The sequence below is a fragment of the Harpegnathos saltator genome, unplaced genomic scaffold (assembly GCF_003227715.2).
Source record: "Harpegnathos saltator strain DR-91 unplaced genomic scaffold, Hsal_v8.6 scaffold320, whole genome shotgun sequence".
Lineage (NCBI taxonomy): Eukaryota > Metazoa > Arthropoda > Insecta > Hymenoptera > Formicidae > Harpegnathos > Harpegnathos saltator.
Genome location: NW_020230118.1, coordinates 287,470 through 311,100, shown reverse-complemented (window position 1 = coordinate 311,100; position 23,631 = coordinate 287,470). Strand labels below are relative to the sequence as shown.

Genomic DNA, 23,631 nt, shown 5'->3' with positions numbered 1-23,631 from the left:
AAGTTTAATTATGAATACCCGTAAAACTTAATTTCTGGACACCCTATATGTAAAATTATGAATAGGCTAGATAGGCTTTGTAAAATGGGATTCAAAAGGACTTGAAAATATTAGGTCTAGTAGTTAATTCTTTCCGATGAAGTTTATACAGTTTAGAGCAAAATTCGAAATTGAAATATTCTGCCGCTGTTTTTGCGGTTTTAAAGTGTTGACATATAACTTTTCAAAACGACATTTAGTGCGGCGTTTGATGCACGTAATCTCAAATAATCAGGAGTACTCACGATGACTATCAACAAAGAGCATATTTGATGCGCGATGCATTTCGCGTTTCATTTAAAAAAACCCGCCTCCGGCACAGCCAAATTGATTTGTGCTGCTTATGGTGAAATTGCTGTGACGGATTGCACGTGCTGAAACTGATTTGAACATTTTCGAAGTGGTGATTTTGATCTTCATGACCAATCACGCCCTGGTCAAAAAAATTTGAAGACGAAGAGTTGCAAAATCTGAATAGAAATACGGCACAAACACAACAAGAATTTGCGGAACGCTGGGAGTAAGCCAGGAAGCTATTTGTGATCGTTCGCACCGTATGGGAAAGATACAGAAAGAAGGGAAATGGGTTCCACACGAGCAATTATTGACAACAAAAATCATCGATTGACCACATGCGTTATCTTGCTCGTCAGACAACAAAAAATAAGACTTTTTGCACAAAATCGTAACTGGTGACGAAAAATGGACTATGTATGAAAATCCTAAATGCAAAAAATCATGGGTAGACCCTGATCAACCGACAATGTCGATAGCAAAACCCAAACGTTTCAGAAAAAAAGTTCTCTGTATATGGTGGGACCAGAAGGGTGTGCTGTACCATGAGCTCTTGGAACCGGGTAAAAGCATTAAAGCGGAGATTTATCAAGAGCAATTGATATGTTCGAGCGATGCAATTGAGAAAAAGGCCATTTACTGGACAAGGCAGCCGTAAAATCATCCTGCTGCGCGATAATGCTAAACCGCATACAACAGAAGCCACAAAGGAAACCATTTTACATTTGGACTTCTCTCGCACGTTCTCTTACACGCGGCGTATTCTTCAGACTTGGCTCCATCAAATTTTCACTTGTTTCGGTCGATGCAACACGTACCGTCTGATACACATTTTTCGACGGTTGACGACGTACGAAGTTTCGTTGACGACTTTGTAGCCTGAAAATTTTTATCATGATGGGATTCGGCAACTGCCTAACAAATGGCGTAAGATTATCGATGACAACGGAGAATATTTCATTGATTAATTTTGTTCCATTGATTTTTAAATAAAGATAGAAAATTGTCAAAAATCGGAAAGAATCAACTACTAGACCTAATAATAAAATTTATATAATAAATATTTATACAAAAATTTGCAGGAAGGTTCTAAGTTTTTTCGCCAAATATGCTAAAACAAAGCAACACAAATTTATATTATGAATTTATATTATAAATTTGTGTTTTTTGTGTGTTTTGTTTGGAAACTTAAAATTTTTCTACAAACTTTTTGTGTATTTTGAAGTATTTTGTGTATTTTAAAATTCATTTTTAGAGATGTTTTAATGTTCGTTAAAATTTTCCTGAGCGGAGCAAACACACACTTTCGGTACGTGCAAGCTGAACTTTTGCATCGAGCAAATATTTACATCAACTGACGGTTCGAAATGTCAATTTTGAAAACTTTTGTCATTTTCGTACGTCGAAATTTCGGTAATTGCTAAAAAATGACGTAAGGTTATTGACAACGGAGAATGTTTCATTGATTAATCTTGTTCTATTGATAAATCTAATAAAGATTAAAAATTGTCGAAAACCGGAAAGAATTAATTACTAGACCCAATATGAGATTGAACCTTGAATACGGGAGGAAAATCAAATTTATCGCCAAGCTTGCACATCGATGTGGCAAGCGGAAATTTGTACGCGGTAAATGCAGTCGTCACACAGAGAAGACGAAAGTAATGCTGCAAAGCAGGGAACAAAGAAACTGCCTAGGCCAGAACCTTACAATAAGGGAACACAACCTAGAAGTAACCCGTGAGTTCTCGTACTTGGGTGCTATACTAACGTGCGGCAACGACGAGGGATACAAAGATGCATAACAACAGCGACTAGAACATATTATTCACTACTCCCTAATTTGAAATCTAAAAACATACACATAAAGACCAAATTAAGACTGTACAAGACAATGATCCGCACGGTGGCTACCTATGGCGGGGAAACGTGGACGCTAACGACAGGTGGAGCGGAGAAATTGGACAGCTTTGAGAGGAATATACTACGCAGGATATATAGACCAACGAGAGACGAGAAGGGATGGAGAATTCGTTACAACCATGAGCTGTACCACTTATACAAAGAACCCAAATTGTCAGCGCATGTGAGGTTGCTGAGACTCCAGTGGAGCGGCCACATCCAAAGAATGCAACACGAACGCATACCTAAGAAGGTGCTGGAGGGTCAACCTGGGGGCAAGAGACCCAGGGGGAAACCCAGAGCGAGATGGGTGGATGGTGTGGACGCGAATGCCGAGAGGATCCTGGGAGTTCGGAACTGGAGGGGAACGTTTGGAGACCGGGATGAATAGAGGCGGAGGATTGAGGAGGCCAAGGCTCAAATTGAACTGTAGCGCCATTGGAAGAAGAAGAAGAAACGCAGTCGTCATATTTCAGCGCGACGGTAATGAAGTCCCATTTATCTCAGTCTGTTGCTTCAGATTGTTCACCGAATGACAGTCCGAAGAACTCCATTCTCGACGATCGTTTAATTCTGAAATACTTCGCTCAAAAAATTAAGGCTTCCTCGCCGCAGCCATATTGAATGATGGCGTCAGAAGCAAGGAAATCCGTGCAAAGGATTCCTCAATGTGTTACGTTGAAACAAAGAAATACGTCCAGAAGATGACACTCGCAATCGATTGAGTGCACATTTGTCGTCCCATATTTTTCCAATCGGCGAGCTCGTTGTTGCTCGTGCGACGATCCTTCGTGATTCACGATTGTTCGACATCGAGTCCGATCGGGCGCGCGAGTGTAACGGGATCATTAAGAAATTCCGTCCCCTTGTCGGACGGCATGAGGAACACTTTGTGCGCGCTTAATCCGGCCATTTAATTCGTACATTCATAAAATCCTGCAGAGTCACACAGCTGATATCTTCAGATCATACCGCGAACGCTTTCACACGCGTGACTTCTCATTGAGGCTTTCTCTCGCACGCTGTCTCGCCGACACGAGGAGGAAATGTATTTATCCGCATGTCGAAACTGATAACAATTTAAGTGATCCCATTGTCTCCCGAGTCTTTAATACGGTAATACGGACGGTGATAAAAGCAGGATTGAGTAGCGACTGGTTAATCAATTAAAAAGATAATAACTTTTAACTTAACTCGGTCTATTTTAAACTTGTGTTAACTTTTAACTTGAACCACCAGTTATTTTCAAACGCACCGACTTTCTTCAAGTCACAAATCAAAATAATTTATCAATATTAAGGTCGTGCGAAAATGGTCCACAATAGTTATTGAGGAATTAATTAAACAATATATTAAAGAAAATGTGCGCGTGATGCCTGCGGGATGATCTCTGCAAACAAAATTTTATTCAGAATGACTCGAATCTGTTTGCGCCATTCGCTAACATTGTTTAACTAACTCCTCGATAACTAGTAGATAGTTTGTAAAATGCAGGATTTTCTACAGGATTTTCCTGATCAGTCTGATTCGGTCCTCCTACACATGAGCGCATTTTGCCTTCCACTGTTTTTAATTGTTCTTAATTGAACGTTTTATTTTTAAACCCTCTATCACAACTATTGTACTTTTTAAATAACGTACGTCATTAAAAAAGGAAAGTACATTATCTCTTTTGTAAAATATTACTTTTTTGTTATTTCACCTAAATTTAATGTTAACAATTAAGAGGTTAATTATGTGAAAAAGATATGGCTTAGAATAATTAACTTTTAACTTTGATAAGTTAATTTAATTTTTCAACTTAACTTTTAATCTGGTCAGTTTTTTAAGTAACTTTTAATGTAAACTCAGTTAATTTATGAATCGTTAACTTTAAAATTAACTTGAAAAAAAATTAACTTACCCAACCCTGAATAAAAGTAGAGGGTCTTTCGAGCGAGGACTGAGGATAGTCCGGTCGGACGAGGATAGAAGTCGAGAAAGAGAGAGAGAGAGAGAGAGAGAGAGAGAGAGAGAGAGATATTTCGTACGCGTATTCCGACCTAGTTCCTTGCCAATCCGAATGGTCGCAAACGCCAGGAAACTAAATTGTGGGAGCAAAAGTATCTAAAGAATAGAAAGTATTCTTTCGGTGCTAACATATTTACTAAAATCTAAATTTTTTAAAATTTCAGTAGGATAAACTAATGTTCTTTTGCCTGAAAAAATTACGGTTTTAAGAAAATGAATATTTCTTTTCTCGAAAAAGCGTTTTCTCAAGCAATGAAAGCATGTGTATTAGTATAAAAAATCTGTTATTAGCACCAAATGAAAGTACTTTTTAAATTTTTAGATCCTCACTCTTTTAGTATATATAGAATGTCTGATAATTAATATCACACTACTACTTTCGTGTGGATGTATCAAACTGAGCAGGAAAAGTCTTTGATCTCTTTTTTAAATAAATTAGAAAGTTTTGCAATAATCATCAAGAAATTAATTAAACGGTATTAGCGAATAAATGCGGAAATAATCGAGCGAGCTTTCTGGATAACTCACCAAAGATATCTCATCTATTAAGAAGCTTGGATGAAACATTGTCCCACTGCTTCTCATTTCTCACTCGTTAATATCACTTAACTCCTGAGCAATTATTACGACATTTGCAAAGTGATACAAGACTTCCTCGTTCAGTCTGGTACGACCTATTCGCGCATGAGGATTGTGTCATTGTCAGACACCCTGTACATAAAATCTGGTTTCAACGATAACACGCTCGTCATGTTCTACGGCCGATGTCGTTTCACTTAACCGTAGCTGAACGGTGTCTAGGTCCCACACAAAAGAAAGAAAGATCTCATTCGTCAGCGCAACGGGGGACAGAAACCAGAGGAAAACTCGATATCGAGAAATGATATCTTTGTTACCGCGTGACAAACTCCCCGACCGAAAACATCCGTCGGAAAATTCCTGTTTTAGAACTTCGTTTAAGACAACTGAGAACAATCGATTAAACGGGAACTTGCTATTTATCTGTCCTTATAAAAGAGTTTTCGTTATCCGCAGAAAATCAGTTACACGAACAACCGAGTTCTCTTCCTTCGTGCACGGATCTAGAAGACTCGATAGGCATTGTGAAGCTATTTGGAAAGGTTTCCGATGGGAACAATTCCGTTCTCCCTGGAAAACACAATGGAAATCTAGGCATTAATTGAACGATTCCGATCGGAAACCTTTCTGAATGGTTTCATAATGTCTGCCTTGGTCCGACTGCTCGGCGTTTCATGATGTGAGTCGCTTGTTCATGTCAGTGAGATAACGGGATGGGCATATCTCGAGAAATATGTATTCTCCAATAGCTTTTGTTTTTTCTACAAAGAGACTACACGGATTTTATTTTTCACAGTTCAATAATTCAGAGGTTATAATTTCAGAGCTATATAATTTTTATGTGTCATTTTTTATATTATATAATTACGTCAATCTCTCCCTTCTCTCCCCCCCCTCTTTCTCCCTTTCCTCTTATAATATTTTTGATGTATACTACAAAGAAATGAAACGAATCTTATTTTCTACGGTGCAAAAGTCCGGAGCTGTATCGTTTTTGTACAATCATGCCGTTGACAAAATTAACTTTAGAGATAAAAGGAATTAGTTGTTTCTCTCTATGATAAAAATTTGCTTTGAGATACTTGTACAAACGAAGATGCTACAAATTCAGGCTGACTCAGGTGCCATAAGTCGCGGTGGCTACCGGAACTGTCGGTATTGTGTCAGTATTGTGTCAAGAATCAAAGGCGTCGACCGTGACAAAACTGTCAGGCTAGCAAGAAAGTCATGTCGTTTCTTTTCTATGTAAATGAAAAGCGACTTTTTCATACGAAGAAAAAACATTGTTCTGTAATATATTGTCCGTTTAATTCAATGACCGTTTGCCATCTGTTTGGTAGCTTCATGATCCCGGCATCGTAGAACTTCTGATCCTTATCGGCGACAAACTGATCCAAATACCGTTTGATAGACTCATCAGAATCGAATTTTCTTCCCTTCGAGGAATTTTGCAAGGAACGAAATAAATGGTAATCTGATGGTGCAAGATCAGGCGAATATGCTGGGTGTGGTAACACATTCCACCCATGCAACAATTTCTGGCGTAACCAACTATGTAGGTGGTTTAGCGTTGTCATGGTGAAAGACAACACCTTTACGATTCACCAGTTCTGGGCGCTTTTGCTTGATCGCTTCGTGTAATTTGTCCAATTGACGACAGTACAAATTCCGAATCAATCGTTTGATTACGTTTAAGCAGCTGAAAAAACACAATACCCTTGTAATCTCACCACACAGATAGCAAAATCTTCCTTTGGTGAATGTCTGCTTTAGAAGTGCTTTATAGCGATTCGCCACGATATGCTCCACGATCTTTTTCGTTCCACATTATCGTAAACAATTCATTTCTCATCGCCAGTTAACATTCGTTTCAAAAACGGATTGTTTTGCTCACGTTTCAGGAGAAAATCGCTGATATTAATGCCTTTAGTGAGATGAATTTCTTTGAGCTCAGGTGGAACCCGAATATCAAGTTTGTTGACGTATCCAAGTTGTTTTAAATGGTTTTCAATGCTCGTATACGATACGTTTAGCTTCTCAGCAATCTCCCGTGTCATATAATGGCGGTTGGATTCAAGCAATGCTTTTATTTTGTCGCCATCGACCTCAATTGGCCGGCCTGACCGTGGTGCATCTTTCACAGAAAAATCTTCTGAACGAAAACGAGCAAACCAACGCTGTCATTGGCGTTCTGTTAAGGATTCCTCACTATACACGACACATAACTTTTGACGGATTTGCACAGCGTCCTCTTCTTTTTGGAAGCAAAAAAATAAAATATGGCGGAAACGTTCGTTTTGATTTTCCATCTTTAACTTATCTGCCAAGCAAACAATTCTTCACCGAATGACACACTTTCCTTTTAATGAAAGCTTGTAGTGAAATTTCGTTAATGTCGAGGAATATTAATTGCTTACAGAGATTATTGATGTTGAACTAAATATGTAGCGTCATGGTACAAAATTTTAATTGCAAATTTCGAAAACGTAATTTTTGACGTATTAATAGAGCGCTTTTGTAGCCGTCAAAAATTATACTTATAATATTTGTTATATTATTATATAATTATATTTAAATATATTATTATTTTTTTTAGTTAAATTTGCAGTTTTCATATTTTGAGGAAACAAATTTTCTAATTTCTCATAGTAAAATTTTCTTGATATCTCCCTCTTAAAACCATCTTTTATATCAAAATTTTGAATCAGTATTTACACCTATCTGAGTGACATTGTTTTTAGTGAAACAACACAGAATTTTTAATATAAAAATCCGGGGAATTTAAAAACCTAATAATGGAAGAAACGGGACTTTTTTTTAGGTCATCTCAAAATTCCGTTTTGAAAATCCGATTTCGTTCGTAATCCGATTCGATTCGCGGGATCATTACGTGCGAAGAGCAAATAATAGAAGCAACATAACATTGTAATATCATCATCTTCCGTCTGCTGGTTTACGTCATCAATTAAGCCGAGGAGTAAAAATTCCCGGTTTACGTATCGTGCCGCGTCACTCGGTATTCTCTTCCCGCGATCAATTTGCAAGCTGCATGACACAGGCGTGAGCGAATGTGAGAAAAGATCCAATTATTATAGCTTATCGACGAGAGGCTTTCCGCTTATCGCGGATGAGAACCCCATTGTGACGTACAAGCCGCGAAAGCGACGCGGTAAAACTTTACAATTAATTCTGGGATACGATCGGTCGCGAGAAGTTTATTATCGCGCGGAAAATCACCTGCGTGTGTGTAAAGCGGAATTATTATTTAACATAGACGATAAAAGTGTGTCCTTATCCCCCGGACGATATCCTGCTCCACATCGGCTGGACACACTGACGTCGTATTTTAGCCCGGTATTTGCATTCTTTCGCATGCCGGCGGCCGTGATTCACGCTGATGCAGACTGATCTGTATCCTGCAACGTTGTCTGTATCCTGGAACGCATGTTGTTCCACATGTCGGCAGCTCGCTCTCGAGTGACTCATAGTCGAGATCGAGATTGATAGATCGCGAAGTTTAAAGCATTTTAGCGCCCGTAATTGCTCCATTAAAAATTTAACTGCTCATTTAATGTGACGGCTGTTAAGTTTAATAATACGTTCGAGATAAGGCTACTTATAGATTTCCCCATTCCCGCGATTCGAGTCGGCCAAGTCGAGACAACCGGTAAAAATTTATAGCACTCGAATTTTTTCGTCTGCCTTCTTTCGCTGTAATCGGAGTATGACCTTCGGAGTTGACAGCGGTATCATCGAAACGAATGCTCGGGTTATTCAAGCAACGTTGGTTTTGCATTTAACATCGCTGTTGAGTCAAAAGGACCAATCGCAGTATTGTTAATTAAGGCCACAAATGATATATGAAGCTTCGAATTTCCGAGGCTTCGTGGCGTCATATTCGAATAACGAAATTTAAATTAAATTAAATTAAATTAAATTTTAATTAAATAAAAAATTTATTTTAACGTGAATATTCGAACGATATTAATTACACAGAATCTTGTTGCATTCTCTGGAATTAGTTCTATTAAGAATCTCGAGCGCCTAAACGTCCGAAACTTTGAATAAACACAGAATTAGTTCTATTGAGACTTTCGACAGTTCGAGTTTCCAAGACTCGGAACTCCGAATTTCAAGTTCAAACGTCGAAGCTTCGCAGCTTCGAAAGCGCCATATAGGCTGAATACTCGAAACTTCGAAAGAATTAAAGATACTGATCAAATTGGACAAGCGCAAGATTAGTTCCACTAAGGGCTCCGATATTTCGAGTCCTCGAGCAGAGTCCGAAAATTCGACGCTCCGAATTTCGGCTTTAAACGTCGAATTATACCGAAGCTGCGGAGCCTCGAGTGTACCAAATATTATAGTATTACCTCGATCGTTCATCAATTGCATTTGATGCAATGATATTTTTGGTGAGGTGAGGTGTGAGACACGATAATATACAGGAACGGGGATACATGCTGAAGAATCTGCACGTGCTCGGGATGAGAATACCTGGGCGTTCTTGCCGCGCCGCGGCGATTTAACAGGACTCACCTCTTACGGCGTTAAACTGCATTTGATGTAATTCGCCCGACGGCCCATTGTACGTGCACGCAGAAAGTGAGAGGACGTAAGCTCCTCGTAATAGGCCGGCCGACATTACTTTCACAACGAGAGCAAGGTCTTATTTTCTACATTGATGAGTTTCGCTCTTCCTTTCCCGAGAGACGCCCGGCGGGCGCTTCGCGTCAGCGTGTCCTCCGCCGCCGAGAGGCCGAACGTATTAAACAATTTCCACCGCACTCCGCAATTTATGCAAATTCGAGCGCGCGTAAAACAAATCCGCCGAAACGAATCGCGCGTAATTCATACAGCGTACGGAAATTTATATAACGCAAATTTCATTTGCGCGGCCAAATTTCGCCTCCGAGAATCCGCGAGTATCGGGATTTCGAAGCGGAATTGGACAATTAAATGCAGATTCGTGCGCGTTAAAACAATATCGGCGTGGCTTGCGAATAATTTCACCGCCGCTAATTACCGCACGCCTCATTTCAGGAACGAAGGGAGATCCGTGAAACGGGAAGAGAAGGAAGGCGCTATGTCCACATAAGGAAAGATCGCGCGCTTTACTTGCCGTGCGAATTTTTTTTCACGCGGCGGCGCTGGTAACGTCAGGATCGTTTTTATCAGCGCTCTGTAAGTGACTTCATACAAGCGGAAGAAACCTTTCTTCTTAACCCGGAGTAGTGTTTTTGAGGAATGCTGCGACATCTGTCGCACAAATTACAAACATACTTGCGAAGTCAATCAAAAATTCCTCGCTGCTTATTTTATCGTCGTACAGTATCGTTTTCTGATTTACAAAAGTAGTTTCTTCTGTCCGTTAGCGATAACGTTGCGTTGATACTCGTCATATCGTCGTGTTCGCACCTCGTCGGATCGTTTTATTTAGCCCATAGGAGCAGGAGGAGCCGGAGTAGTAGTCGTCGTCGTAGACAGAGTAGTAGAGGCTGTAGTAGAAGGCGTCGTCATAGACGTAGTAGTAGAAGGCGTCGCCGCAGACGGAGTAGTAGAAGGCATCGTCGTAGACGGAGTGGTAGAAGGCGTCGTCGCAGACGGAGTAGTAGAAGGCGTCGTCGCAGACGGAGTAGTAGTTGTCACAGTCGGGGTAGCAGAAGTCGCGGTTGTCGCGGGCGTTGTGGTGCTGGTGGTCGTCGTTGGCGCTGTAAGTTTGAGCAAATGGCAGCGAATAAAATTAAGAAGAATGGATTTAAAACTCTTAAATAAATAAATAACAATAAAAGAGACAAAGTAAAAATGAAATACAAAAATAATCCACAAGAGGAGCAACGGAAGAGCTGAATATAAATAAATGAATAAAGTTGAATGAATAAAAGTAAACGAGCAAATATAAATCGTGCGACAGATTTGTCGGTGTGCGCGGTCCTTTAATCGACGCTCCGCGTCTCTCTGCGCAATCGATCGTTTCGCAAATGACATTGTCGAGGTTTCGTCCGATTTTGCGAGCGATTTAATTTCATGCATTATACCGATACTTACGTATTGTGTAATCCCCCTCCCCCTGCCCGCCCCCCCCCTCCCACGCACACTTTTGTAATTTCTATTTAAACCTAAATTTAATTTCGTTCTGCGCAATTGCGATTTTGTATTAATAACGCCAATCGACAGACGCGAACAGATTCCGAATATAAATGCGGAAAATTGAAGAATTATTGAATCGACCGAATCACTCGATTGCCTCTGACATCGCCAGGAAATAATTAAAAATAACGAATGATTCGTCGGAATCGATTATTCCTCCGACAGTCGAAGACCTCTTCGGCGTTTCTCGTTCTTATACCTGCGGTCGCATTGGTCGTCGGCGGCGATGCTGTCGATGACGCGTTTCCTGGTGCTTCGGTCGTAGCGTGCGGCAGATACAATTCGGGACACTTAGCGGCACACATGATATTCGAGATATACGGCATCTTGTCCGCGGATGTACACATGGGCGATTTGCAGAATAACTGCCGTAGATATTCCAGCATGAAGAAACCGAATCTCGCCTGAACTGGTTGGTCGTCCTGCCTCCCTTGCTCCTAAAAATGGCGTCTGTCGCTTGACACGCTTGTCCCCTATCAATTCTTCCCCAGACAGAAAAAATGACCGAATCGTGATGGATAGATGAGTTTTCCTCATCATTTTTACGTCATTTTGACGTCATCATGATTTTCTCTTCTGCCTGGGTCTTTACTGCTATCGCGGGTGACACGGGTAGCGCTAATTAGTACATCAAATTGTCATTATACCGAGTGTTTGGATTTAACTCTCATCCCCCTCTCGTCCGTCGCTGTGGAACTCTTCATCGACGGCGTCAAGAATATGCGCCAAAATTTCTTACAAAATACATTGAAGCACAAAAGCCGATGCATTCATCGGAAACACTCGCGATAAATGAGCGCAAAATTAACATTTACTTTTACATTAACATTAATTAACATTAACATTAATTAACATTTTACATTAACATTAACATTAATAATCATTTACTACTTTCTTAGTCTCTTTTCTCCTCTTTTCATAACTCTTTTCTTATAAGTCGCACGTTAACTTCACGCTTACTCATTGTTAGGGAATTATTAGAGAATTGTTAGAAAAGAAGAAGAGTGTTTATCGGCATCTATTTTGCAAACCTGCTCGATTCGCAAGTCAAGATGGCACTACGGCAAGGAAACGGCCGAGTTTGAAACTGAACAGAAAATCACTTCCAGCATTTTATAAACCATCACGGTAATTACGAAGATATTAATAGTAAAATAACAAAATGGGCGAAGGGGAGCGTGTGATGCAATGAGCTCTTCAGCCAAAGCCTCATCCACATACACAGCCCACGCTGCCCACGTTATTGTCAAAATAAACCCAAACATCTTGCATGAGACTTCGTCCGAACAGCTCGTTCCTCGTACCGCGCACCGATCAATCAATTGCCCTTCATTAATGCCTCGATAATTACCGTGATAATTCACAAATCAGTGCGGATGATTCTTCTATTTAATTTAATAAATTCTACCCGAGCGCGATCGCGCTCGGAGGGTGAGTCGAACCCGAACACTCTGCAGAGGCGAGAGGTGAACACTTGAAATTGATTAAATATAAATTCACGTCATACCTGCGCCAGGAACGTTCCGAACAACGTCAGCAACACAACGTAGATACTCAAGCGTGACATTGCCGTTTCTTTCTAGAAATTTCCGCTTTACTAAATCTCCTGCTCGTCGTTGCAGTTCGCAGCTGTAATGCTTCTGGGCGAGCGCGCCGCGTATTTATATAGACACGAGATTTCGAAAAATCCGAACGTGACAAATCAGCGCAGCGACATATTACTCACTACCTTCTCTGGATCTGTTTTCGTAGATTACAGACGTCCCTTATCTCGCTCATTAGACATTCTGAAGACGTTACAATATGCCAGCGCGACGCGCAGATATGCACGCTTTATCGCGCACAATTGTCCCACTTTTCGAATCCTTCGGAACTTTTTATTGCTTATTTATGTTTATCTTTGCGTTAAATTATTATTTCTTTCTCACTGCAAAGAGATCTCACCGTGAAACAGAGGCGAGGCAGAGGCGAAGGAGGGAGTGGAAAGCAAATGACCTCAGATGTCTCATCAATGATAAAAGTATTTTGTTCTAAATATCTCGCGGCTCTGACTTCATCCAAATTCGTTAGCGATATCGACACATGTAACTTTAGATAGCGTCCTTCCTTCTTTCTCCTCTCTTCTTTTCAATCCGAGCGTTGTCGACGGAACATTAGAAAAAAAACTGAAAATTCAATTTAAGTCAGATTGTAATTTAAGTCAATTACCGCGGCTGAATATTCGTCGCAAAATTGTACGAGGAAAACCAATATCTCGTCGCATGATTAACAGATGTGAACTTACAATCACATCCGTGTTTACGTAATTTTACAGTCGAATCATTTTACTCTTATTGTTTGATTAGGTGTTGCGTTAGGATAGATTAGGTGTTCCGGTTAATTTCCGCTATTCGCGTTTAACTCATTAATGCCTGCTGGGACAGAAATTTCACGTTGATTTCAATGTTATGAATTTTTATGAAAATGCTCGAAAATTTTAATCCAAAGTACATTACTAGAGGTTTTCGAGGTCGTTCTTTCCGAATCCGCTGCGAGAATCATAAGAAAATGAATGTTTGTATTGATTTGAAACGGTCTTTTTCCAAAAAATGCGATATTTTCTCGTCAATTTTTTTTTAAATCATGGATTTCATCTTGGTAAAAATGTTGAATATTACTGAAAAGTACTCCAATCGTGTCCTCGAGACTTGTAATTTCAAAAATACATATCTGGACGTAAAATTTTCTGTGCTTTTCAAATCTGTAATAAAAAATATAAGTTTTGCACCAAAAAATCAACATTGGGCCTCGTTAGGCCAAAAAATATATCGAACCCAAATTTTGAGCCTACCACGTGAAAGAACTCGATCAACAGGACAACTTTTATTTTGAATAATTTTTCATAAAAATGCATTCATAACGAGTTATTCGACCGAGTTATACATATGGTCGCCATATTGAAATTACTAAATTGTAAACAATTTCAGAACCACATATATTTTAAGTACAAGTCTCGAAGACACGAGTTTGGAGTACTTTTCAATAATATTCAACATTTTTATCAAGATAAAATCCATGATTTAAAAAAAAATTGACGAGAAAAAATCGCATTTTTTGGAAAAAAACCGTTACAAATCAATACAAACATTCATTTTTTTATGATTCTCGCAGCGGATTCGGAAAGAGCGACCTCGAAAACCCCTAGTAATGTACTTTGGATTAAAATTTTCGAACATTTTCATAAAAATTCATAACATTGAAATCAACGCGAAATTTTTTTCCTAGCCGGCATTAATGGGTTAAATGGCTCCAACTGCAAATATAGTCAACCGTGACAGCTCGAACTCATGCTGTATCAAAGGTTAGACGTTTTTCAACAGAATTCAGCCCACCAAGGTTTACTTTTGCAAGCAGTGATATTGTTTTTAAATCAATTCAAAATGGAACGCAATAGTTGTTTTCTTTTTATACGCTCCACCACTTTGGTGTAAAGAAAACTACAGCTGAAACGTATAGAATATTAGTGGAAACTTGTGGTGACTCTGCTCCATCAGAACCAACATGTAGAGATTGCTTTCGGCGATCAAAAAATGGTAATTTTGTTGTGAAAGACAAGGAACGTCCAGGTCAGGCAAAAAAGTTTGAAGTCGCCGAACTGTAAATATTATTGGACCAAAATCAATCTCGAACTCTCAAGGAATTGGCTGAGGCACTAAATGTTGCAGTTTCGACAGTTTCTGGCCGTTTACACGCAATGGGAAAAGTTCAAAAGGAAGGAAAGTGGGTGGCACGTGAACTGACCGAAGCAAACATGCTGAACCATGTATCCATCATCATTGCTCTAATTACCAGACAGAAAAAGAAAAGTCTTTACCGGATTGTCACTGGTGATGAAAAGTGGATCCATTATGACAATCTTAAACGCCAAAAGTCACGAGTGGACTCAAGCCAACCATCCACATCGGCGCCAAAACGCAATATTCATGGTCATAAGACATTGCTCTGTATTTGGTGGGATCAGAAAGGTGTTGTTATATTATGTTATATTATGTTATATTATATTATGTTATATTATTGGGGACTTGAATAAGTTCTCGCTGCTTTTTCGTGAAAATGAATGCTTTATTTAAAAAAAATTAGTAAAGAACATGTCATTGAAAGTATTGTCCATCGCTAGCCACTACTTTATCCCATCTTTCTTTATCCCATCATACGAATACCATGTCGAAAGAACGACTCATCTTTTGAGGTTATCCATGAATCGACCCATTTTTGGGCATCTTCATAAGAATGGGAGTGCTGCTCAGCCAGGCCATAAGTCATCGATCGGAACAAGTGGTAATCGGAAGGAGCAATGTCCGGTGAATACGGCGGATGGGATAGGACTTCCCATTTTAGCGTTTCCAAGTAGGTTTTGACCGGTTTTGCAACATGTGGCCGAGCGTTGTCATGCTGCAAAATTACTTTGTCGTGACTCTCCTCGTATTGCGGCCGTTTTTCCTTCAATGCTCGGCTCAAACGCATCAATTGTAGCAGACAGCGATCTCCCGTGATGGTTTCGTTGAGTTTGAGGAGCTCATAATATACTACACCCAGCTGATCCTCCCAAATACAGAGCATGAGCTTGGAACCATGGATATTCGGCTTTATCGTCGATGTTGATGTATGGCCGGGCTTACCCCACGATTTTCTACGCTTCGGGTTATCGTAATGTATCCACTTTTCATCGCCAGTCACGATACGACGCAAAAAACCTTTTCTTTTCTGCTCTGTTGGAGCAGCTGTTCACACGTGAAAAACGCCGTTCGACGACTGTCGGCTTCAATTCGTACGGCACCCAATTTCCTTGCTTTCGAATCATTCTTAATGCTTTTAAACGTTTGGCAACTGTTGTGTGATCAACTCCTAATGATTCTGCAAGTTCATTTTGCGTCTGACATGGGTCTTCTTCGAGTAATGCTTCCAATTCTTCGTCTTCAAACTTTTTCGGTGCACCAAAGCGTTCTTTATCTTCAACATCAAAATCATTATTTTTAAAGAGTCTAAACAAATCTCTGCATGTTGTTTCCGACAGAGCATGGTCGCCGTAAGTCTCCACAAGAATTCTATGTGCTTCAGCTGCAGATTTTTTTTGAAAAAAGTAATGCAGTAAAATTCCCCGCAAATACTCTTTTTTGGCACGAAATTCGACATGTTTAACGCTATGAAGAAATATATTGTTTACGCTTCGGCGGAATAACATATACTGTCACTTCGAGCCTAATGGTGGAGCTTCGCGATGAAGTTGGCTGTAGTATTGCCCGATGCAAAGAGGCTAAGATAACACCATCTGTCGGGAAACAGCGAGAACTTATTCAAGTCCCCAATATATTATATTATGTTATGTTATATTATTATATAGGTGTTGTTATATTATGAGCTCTTAAAACCAAAAGAAACTGTTACGGCTGACCGGTACCGACAACAATTATACAGTCTGAAACTAGTGTTGGATCCAAAACTACCACAAATCGCACACAACGAAAAAAAAGTGACTCTGTTGCACGACAATGCCCAGCCACATGTTGCAAAAGTCGTCAAAGAAACGCTGATAGAGTTCGAATGGGAGATTCTTCCGCATGCCGCGTATTCTCCAGACCTGGCCCCGTCTGGTTACCACTTGTTCCATCACGGCCTTCAAGACACACGCTTTCGAAGAAGTCCGAAATGTGGGTGGACGAATGGATTGCTTCAAAACCTGAGTCGTTCTAACGCCGCGGAATTCATCTCTTATCAGAAAATTGAGAAAAAATAACGATGGAAAACACAAAACGATGGAACAATGGCAAATATTTTCATCGATTAATCAACTTATTTTGCGATTGAAATAAATGTGTTTTTCGTCCCTGAGCAGCGTGACGCTCTAGATGAATGAGTAAATCTATTTCCATGGACACGCGTGTCTACAATGTTACGGGAGAGTATTGTTTCGCGCGCACGCGCAACGTCATACGCGAAGCTCGCACGAGCGAGACGCTGATGACCGCGTCTCCTTTACGACTTCATCTCGTCTTGGAACATTGCGACGCGTGACCGGAATATGAAATGGGACATCGCCGTGGGAGTTAAGGAAGTCGGAATATATGATTTTTACCTAGAATCTCCTCGGTACTCTCCAACGCATCGCCGATTAGTCGAATTAGCACAAGAAAAGTATCGCTTAGCGAGCATACTTATCTTTACGGCCCGGTCGTATGCAACCCGTTGCTCGCGCTCGTAAAGCGCCAACTTTTTCTGCTGGTCGTAAAAAAAAAAAAAAAAAAAAAACAGCCGTTAGATTTATACGCGAACGTCGCGGCAAGTCCGACTCGCAGACGCGCGTTCGTCGTTAATCCGAATATTCGCGCACGACGAAAATGACTCAAATATCGCAGAGAAACGCCGAAGGTAAAGATCAACGTGCGGTCATTGGGAGTCTTCTTGGAAGCGCGATGCTCGATAACGCACGCCTTTATACAGACGAACAATCTCTCGGGCGAGTTTTCCGCGAACGTTCTCTTAATCATACGGCTGAATACACTCGGACAGGACTTTTCGCGCAGATCGCGAAACTACGTCACGGATGGAGGTAGGTAGGAAGGTGCTGCCTGGCCGAAAGGTGATAGCTACGACGTGATCACGTTAGCAATGAAGTCGGGGGATCCCAACGGGTCGATAACAATGAGAGCGACAACGAGCGCCGTCCAGAGTATTCCGAGCTCGAGTTGTCGTTCGTCTCTCTCTCTCTCTTTCTCTCTCTCTCTCTCTCTCTCTCTCTCTCTCTCTCTCTCTCTCTCTCTTCTCTCTCTCTCTCTCTCTTCATTTTCTCGTTCTCTCTGTGAAGTTTTTGCTCCTGCCGCTGCAAATCCCTTTCGATCTCTCGGTCCTCCCCCTAACCGCTCCTATTTCAATTAGTTAATGCCTGTGGTGGAAAGAAAAAGAAAGAGAGGCAGGGTTCGCTGCGTTTCCGCACGACCGGAAAGCGAACCGCCACAAATCGAATCCGTCCGCGACGAACGAATATCGGTAGCGCCGGCGATTCGATACCACAATTGCTGCGTCGATAATGCAGGAGTGACATGCGCGAGGTGTCCTTACCGTCGGCTGACCTCTCGCCGGCACACTCCACTTTACTCGCAGCAGATGCGAGAGACGATCGCCGAGCGCGAAAATTGTCCACGAAATTATTTCCGCTCGGGACAATTTCGTTATTCGCTGGTATCCCCGGTGTGTTATTTCGGAGGAGGTAAACGGAATTATCGTGGTCAGAATATTTCCCAGAATGCCTCACGATATTTGTATCCAACGTCATTTTATCGCGAAACTATTCGGAGAGGCTTGCGATTGGAATGCTGTTAGATTCTTTTTTAGATCCCAATCTTCCCCCAGGGGAATTATTTCGGTCGAAATCTGCTCACAATTTCGTGATGGCTGCTCTGCCGTTATTTTATTATAAAATATAAACCTTAGATCGGGTTCGTTCTCGCCTATTCCATAGGTTTCTGCTGTATTTTCTAGGGAAATAGTGTTTCCTAGTTTTTCTAGGGAAAACAGAGTAATACCGATCGGGAGCCTCCCCGGATAGTATCATGATAGCCGGCCTAGCCAGGTCGGCGGCGGCAATCAGCACTTTCGACGTGTGTATACAGCACGCAATGGTCGTTTCGCCACATGCGTCGAGAAAAGTTCACCGCAGCCCGATCGATTGCCGATTACCCCGTGTCGCTCGTCAGCCCGAGCTTCTCAGGCGGCCGTTATCTCGAGACGAGGCGTAAATTCGCGTGTAAAAAGTCCAATATAGGATGTGTTACGACGGCGAAAGTATCATTATCGCGTTGCGGTGTTGTGGTGCTTTTCATGGTGCTCGAACTGTCCTCGGAAAGAATCAGGAAGCCGAAGCGACCGTTGTAGCGGAAACCCGCTGTGTCGCGCGACCGTTCTCGGCTAAATGTTTTACGCGACCGTCGACCGCGATTCCAACGACGCAAAATTATTCGTGAAAGTAATTGGGCTCTCTCGTTATGAAACTCGCCGCTCGTCGCGACAGCAATATTTTGCGAGCAACTACCGCATTTTTCTTTCAAGCGACTGATTCATTATTTTATGTTCAATCCCCCATAACGCCATGTAACTTTGAAGTCCCATGCTGATATATCGGTATCCTTAATTTAAAATATATATGCGTATAGATATTGTACTCCGCTGTAACTCCAAAATATTACGACTGTTTTCTTTTTCGAATAAAGTCTTTGAAAGTTGTAAATTAATTGTTCATTTATATCTAGAGGTTATTATTAGGCGTGCAAATTAATTCTCGGCCTCAATATATTTGACGTATCGCAGCACTTATTGAATCGGAAACTTTTTCCCGCCAAATTTGATACCGAATAATACCGATCTAATGGAACTATAAAATTTGAAATTCAATCGACATAACCTCAAAAAATTGACCGTGAGAGTAGAGAACACGGTGTCGTGAGACAAAGCACATATTAGGCACTGCTTACTTTTCGCGTTTCAATTGAAAAAAATGCCTCCGAGGCAAAGGAAATGATTTGCTCGGAGTTAGGAGAGAATGCTAGATCCTACAACGTGCAAAAAGTGGTTCTAGAGGGTCCAGGATGGAATTTCAATCTTAAAGACGACGAACGCCTGGATAACCAAAAAAGTTCGAAGATGACGATTTGCAGTTATTGGCAGAAAACCCATGCCAGACCGAATCTGAACTTGCTTCAGCATTAGAAGCAACCTAGCGAGCCATTTCTATCCGGTTGCGAACGCTGGGAAAAATTCAAAAAGAGAACCGTTGGGTTCCGTATGTGCTTTTCGTGGACAACAAAGCGAGACGCTACGGCTCTGTCTTTACTTTCTCGGTTTAAAAGAAAAGACTTCCTGCACAAAATAGTGGTGGGAGATGAAAAGTGTATGTATTACGAAAACTCAAAAATCATCGGTAAATCCGGATGAGCTTTCGACATCGATCGCGAAACCTAATATTCGTATCAAAAAAGTTCTTTTGTGCATTTAATGGGACTTCAAGGGTACGATACATTTTGAACTACTTAAACCCGATAAAATTGTCACTGTTGAACGCTACAAACATCAACTTCAACGTGTGAATGATGAAATCCAACGTAAAAGACCTTTTATTGGCAAGAGTTTTACTGGCCTAGACTGGTAATATTGCTACGCGACAACGCAAGGCCTCACACAACGAAAGCGACTAAGACACCCTTAATTTGTTGGGCTGGGAGGTTTTGCCACATCCAGCGAATTTAGCTCTGACAGATTTTCATTTATTCCGGCTCCTTCAACACTTTGCGGACTCACACTTCGAGACATACGAAGAGGTCGAAAATTGCATTAAAAACCTCATCGACTCGAAACCGCTATCTTTTTACGAAATGAGGATCCGCCAGCTTCCTGAAAGAAGAAACATGTCGATACTAGTGGAGATTACATTCCTGACCGAAACATAATTTGATTCTATATAAATATACCTTAATTCTCACTAAAAAAGGCCGAGAATTAATTTATACAACTAATATATCTCTAATATAGTACAGGATTAATTAATCATAACCATTAACCTGCGTCGGGCTCTGATTGGCCAATTTTCTTACTGATATTCATCGATAGAGCGAACGTATTCTCAATTTGGGCAGGTGTCGCAATTTGTGACAGTTGCACTTAACAAAACAGTCAATACAGACCTACGTTTATCTGAAACATGTGTTTTTGCTCATAATTACATATATTATCGATTACAACAAGTTTCTAATAAAATTACAAGCCATATATATACATGGTAATTGCTAGAGCATCATAATTTACAAGCGTTACTGCTGACGGCAACAGTTTAAAGTTACTCGCCGACATCCGAGAAATTGATGGTTAATGCCTGTCTGTTAGAGCTGTATGGTTATTCTTTAAAATTGTCCCTGAAAGGACCGACTTAATCTGTCATATCAGTAAACGGTACTTGAGTTATTTACGAAGAAAGATACAAGTATAAATTAGGAGCTTTCCGGAAATTAGGAGAGGCATAACACAATTAAGACATCGGGTGCTCAAGCTTTCAAAGAGAATCCAACCTTGTGTACGTAGCTTAAGCGTGCGTCATTAATTTATTAATTTATTTTCGCGAAGGGGTTACTTCGTCACTAATTGGGACATCCACCTTCTCTAGCGATTTTATTTATTCACTTATTCATTTATATTTCTACGATATTCAGCGATATATCCCGGCGGCGCATTCTCGACTGAATCCCTAATTGGGTCTGCATGTGCCAATCGATCCTCCTACGGTCACGCACCCGCTCATGCCGGAATCATGCAGGCGAATAATGCGCAGTCGAATGGCCGCCGTTGCCGCCGTTCGACGTTTAAGATGAATCTTTCGTCGTTCGCGGCTCGATCAGCAGCTCGGAAAACACGACGCTGCCGAGCCGCGAATCCAGTCCCCTCGGGTCTCGAATCTTTCTCAATCTTCGGGACCTCGGGGCCGCGAGAACGAATTAAGCCGAGGAGGCATTAGCAACGGTCGATAACACGTGCTGAGACAACGTTTCGAGGATTGGTATTCGATGCGACAGCGCTCGATGTACGACGCGAATTAATCGATGCGATCTCCTTACGTAACATCGCACGGAGAAGCGGAGGAGCCGCTCCGTGTTCGTACGTTCACGACGACGAGACTATCTCATGCTGCGGGAACGTCGCTCTCAAATTGGCGACGTGTTATTCTCGCGAAATACATATACATATATATTATAAACTATAGGTCGCTGTATTCGTGGCATAGATGAAAACTAGGCAACTACTCGCGGCTGTCTGCACAAATCGGACGAGGAGGATCGCGAAAGTGGAGTGTAGAAGAGCACGTGGGAAGAGTAATGTTGACAAACTACCTTCGAGAATGAAGGAGAAAAGGAGAAAAGATAAAACACTTGTTACAGGGCTGTAATTAAATCGGTAACTCCATTAATTAACTATACGACCAAATAACGCGATCACCCGGATTCCTGCAAAGAGCGACTGAGCCAGTGATAGAGTGAGAGGGGGAGAGAGAGAGAGAGAGAGAGAGAGAGAGGGAGTGAGAGAGTCGGATATTTGCGTGTGCGCACTGAGGGGGTTGCTGAAGTCGATATTCGATCATTACCCAAACGCGGACCGACGAAATTATTTATGATATCGGGAACATTGCAATTGTGGCAAAAATCTGCACGCGGTAACTCGAGCGTCTCGCGTATAAAATCGGTCATCGGAAACCGCAAATTTCAGGTAACAAAATTTCGCAGCACCACAATGTGGTACCACGTCGTGTCCTGTATGTATCCGAATCGACTTATGATTAACACGTGCAATCGTAATAAAGAAAAAAAGAGAGGGAGAAAGAACGAGGGATGGCGAGAAAGAGAGAGAGAGGGGGAGAGAGAGAAAAGGGGAGGAAGAAAGCCGCCGAATATCCGCGACCACCGAATGAGAGGCAACCGCGAGGGTTGATAAAAAGATTGCAGGTCGTAAGGTCGATGTGATTGAAGACATCGAATCCTACGGAAGATTGCAAAGGTGCGTGGTTTCTCGTGCAGGATTCCGCCGATACCCGGCTCCTTGACGTTTCTCCGGAGAGTTTCTTCGGTCGCGCGACGGAGGGTGCGAGTGGCGTAAGGTGCATACCGAAGGGAAGATGAGAATGGGCGAAGGGAAGGAAACAAGCCAGCAAGGGTAAGCGAGTAGATAAAGAGACACGATGTAGACAGCGAGAGAGGAACGAAAGGGGGACGGAAAGAAAAAGGGAGAAAGAGAGATAGAGAGAAGTAGGGAGGAAGTATAGGTAGGATGAAGAAGCGGCAAGGGTGGGAGACGAGGGCGCACATCCGATCGGGAGCGTGGAAAAGGGCGATTGGGGAGATTATGAGGTGGTAGTGGTAGTAGTTGTGACAGTGGTAGTGGTGGTAGTGGCGGTTGTAGTGGTTTTAGCGGCAGTGGTAGTAGTGGTGATGATGCTGGTTGTGGTTGTAGAGTTGGTAGTGTTGTTGGTGGTGTTAGTGGTAGTGATGGTAATGGTGTTGGTGTTGGTGGTGGTAGTGGTGGTGGTGATGGTGGCGATGTGGGTTATGATGGTAATGGTAGTGCTGATTGGTGATGGCAATGGTGGTGATGATGGTAGTAGTGTGCTGGTGTCGATGATAGTGGCGGTGATGGTAGGTAGCGGTGGTGGTGGTGGTGGTAATATTGGTGATGGTAGTGATAGAGATGGTGGTGTGGGTGCGCAGAAATACTGGTTCTTCCGTGGGACGAGAGAGACAGAAGGAACAAGGGGGATGAATGACGAGAGGTCCAGGGATGGAGAGAGACGAATGGTGGGAGATGGAGGGGTCCCTGGGAGATCGACCGAGAGAGGAAATGAACACGAGCGTACGAAGGTGGGAGCGAGAGAAAGAAGAACACGACGCAACGGAGACGTGTAATCGAGGAGGAACAGTGTGAACGCAAAGGACGAGATGGTAGGATAGAAAGAAAGCGAAGAAAACGTGAAAACAAGACGGAACGACTTGAGAGAAGAATGAGAGACGAAAGAATTGAAGAGAAATACTCGTTTGGAGGGGCAACAGAACGTATGGAGAACAGAGAGAGAGAGAGAGAGAGAGAGAGAGA

At 41.7% G+C, this 23,631-nt stretch overlaps 1 protein-coding gene across 1 annotated transcript; it reads right to left on the bottom strand.

Moving 5' to 3' along the window:
- Positions 1-8,818: 8,818 nt before the first annotated feature.
- LOC105186209 (integumentary mucin C.1) lies at positions 8,819-12,736 on the bottom strand. The gene is made up of 3 exons (XM_011146251.3): positions 12,482-12,736; positions 11,174-11,411; positions 8,819-10,535 (listed from the first exon to the last, which is right to left on the bottom strand). The coding sequence occupies exons 1-3, from the start codon at positions 12,539-12,541 to the stop codon at positions 10,261-10,263; spliced, it is 573 nt and encodes a 190-aa protein (XP_011144553.1). The 5' UTR covers positions 12,542-12,736; the 3' UTR covers positions 8,819-10,260.
- Positions 12,737-23,631: the final 10,895 nt, after the last annotated feature.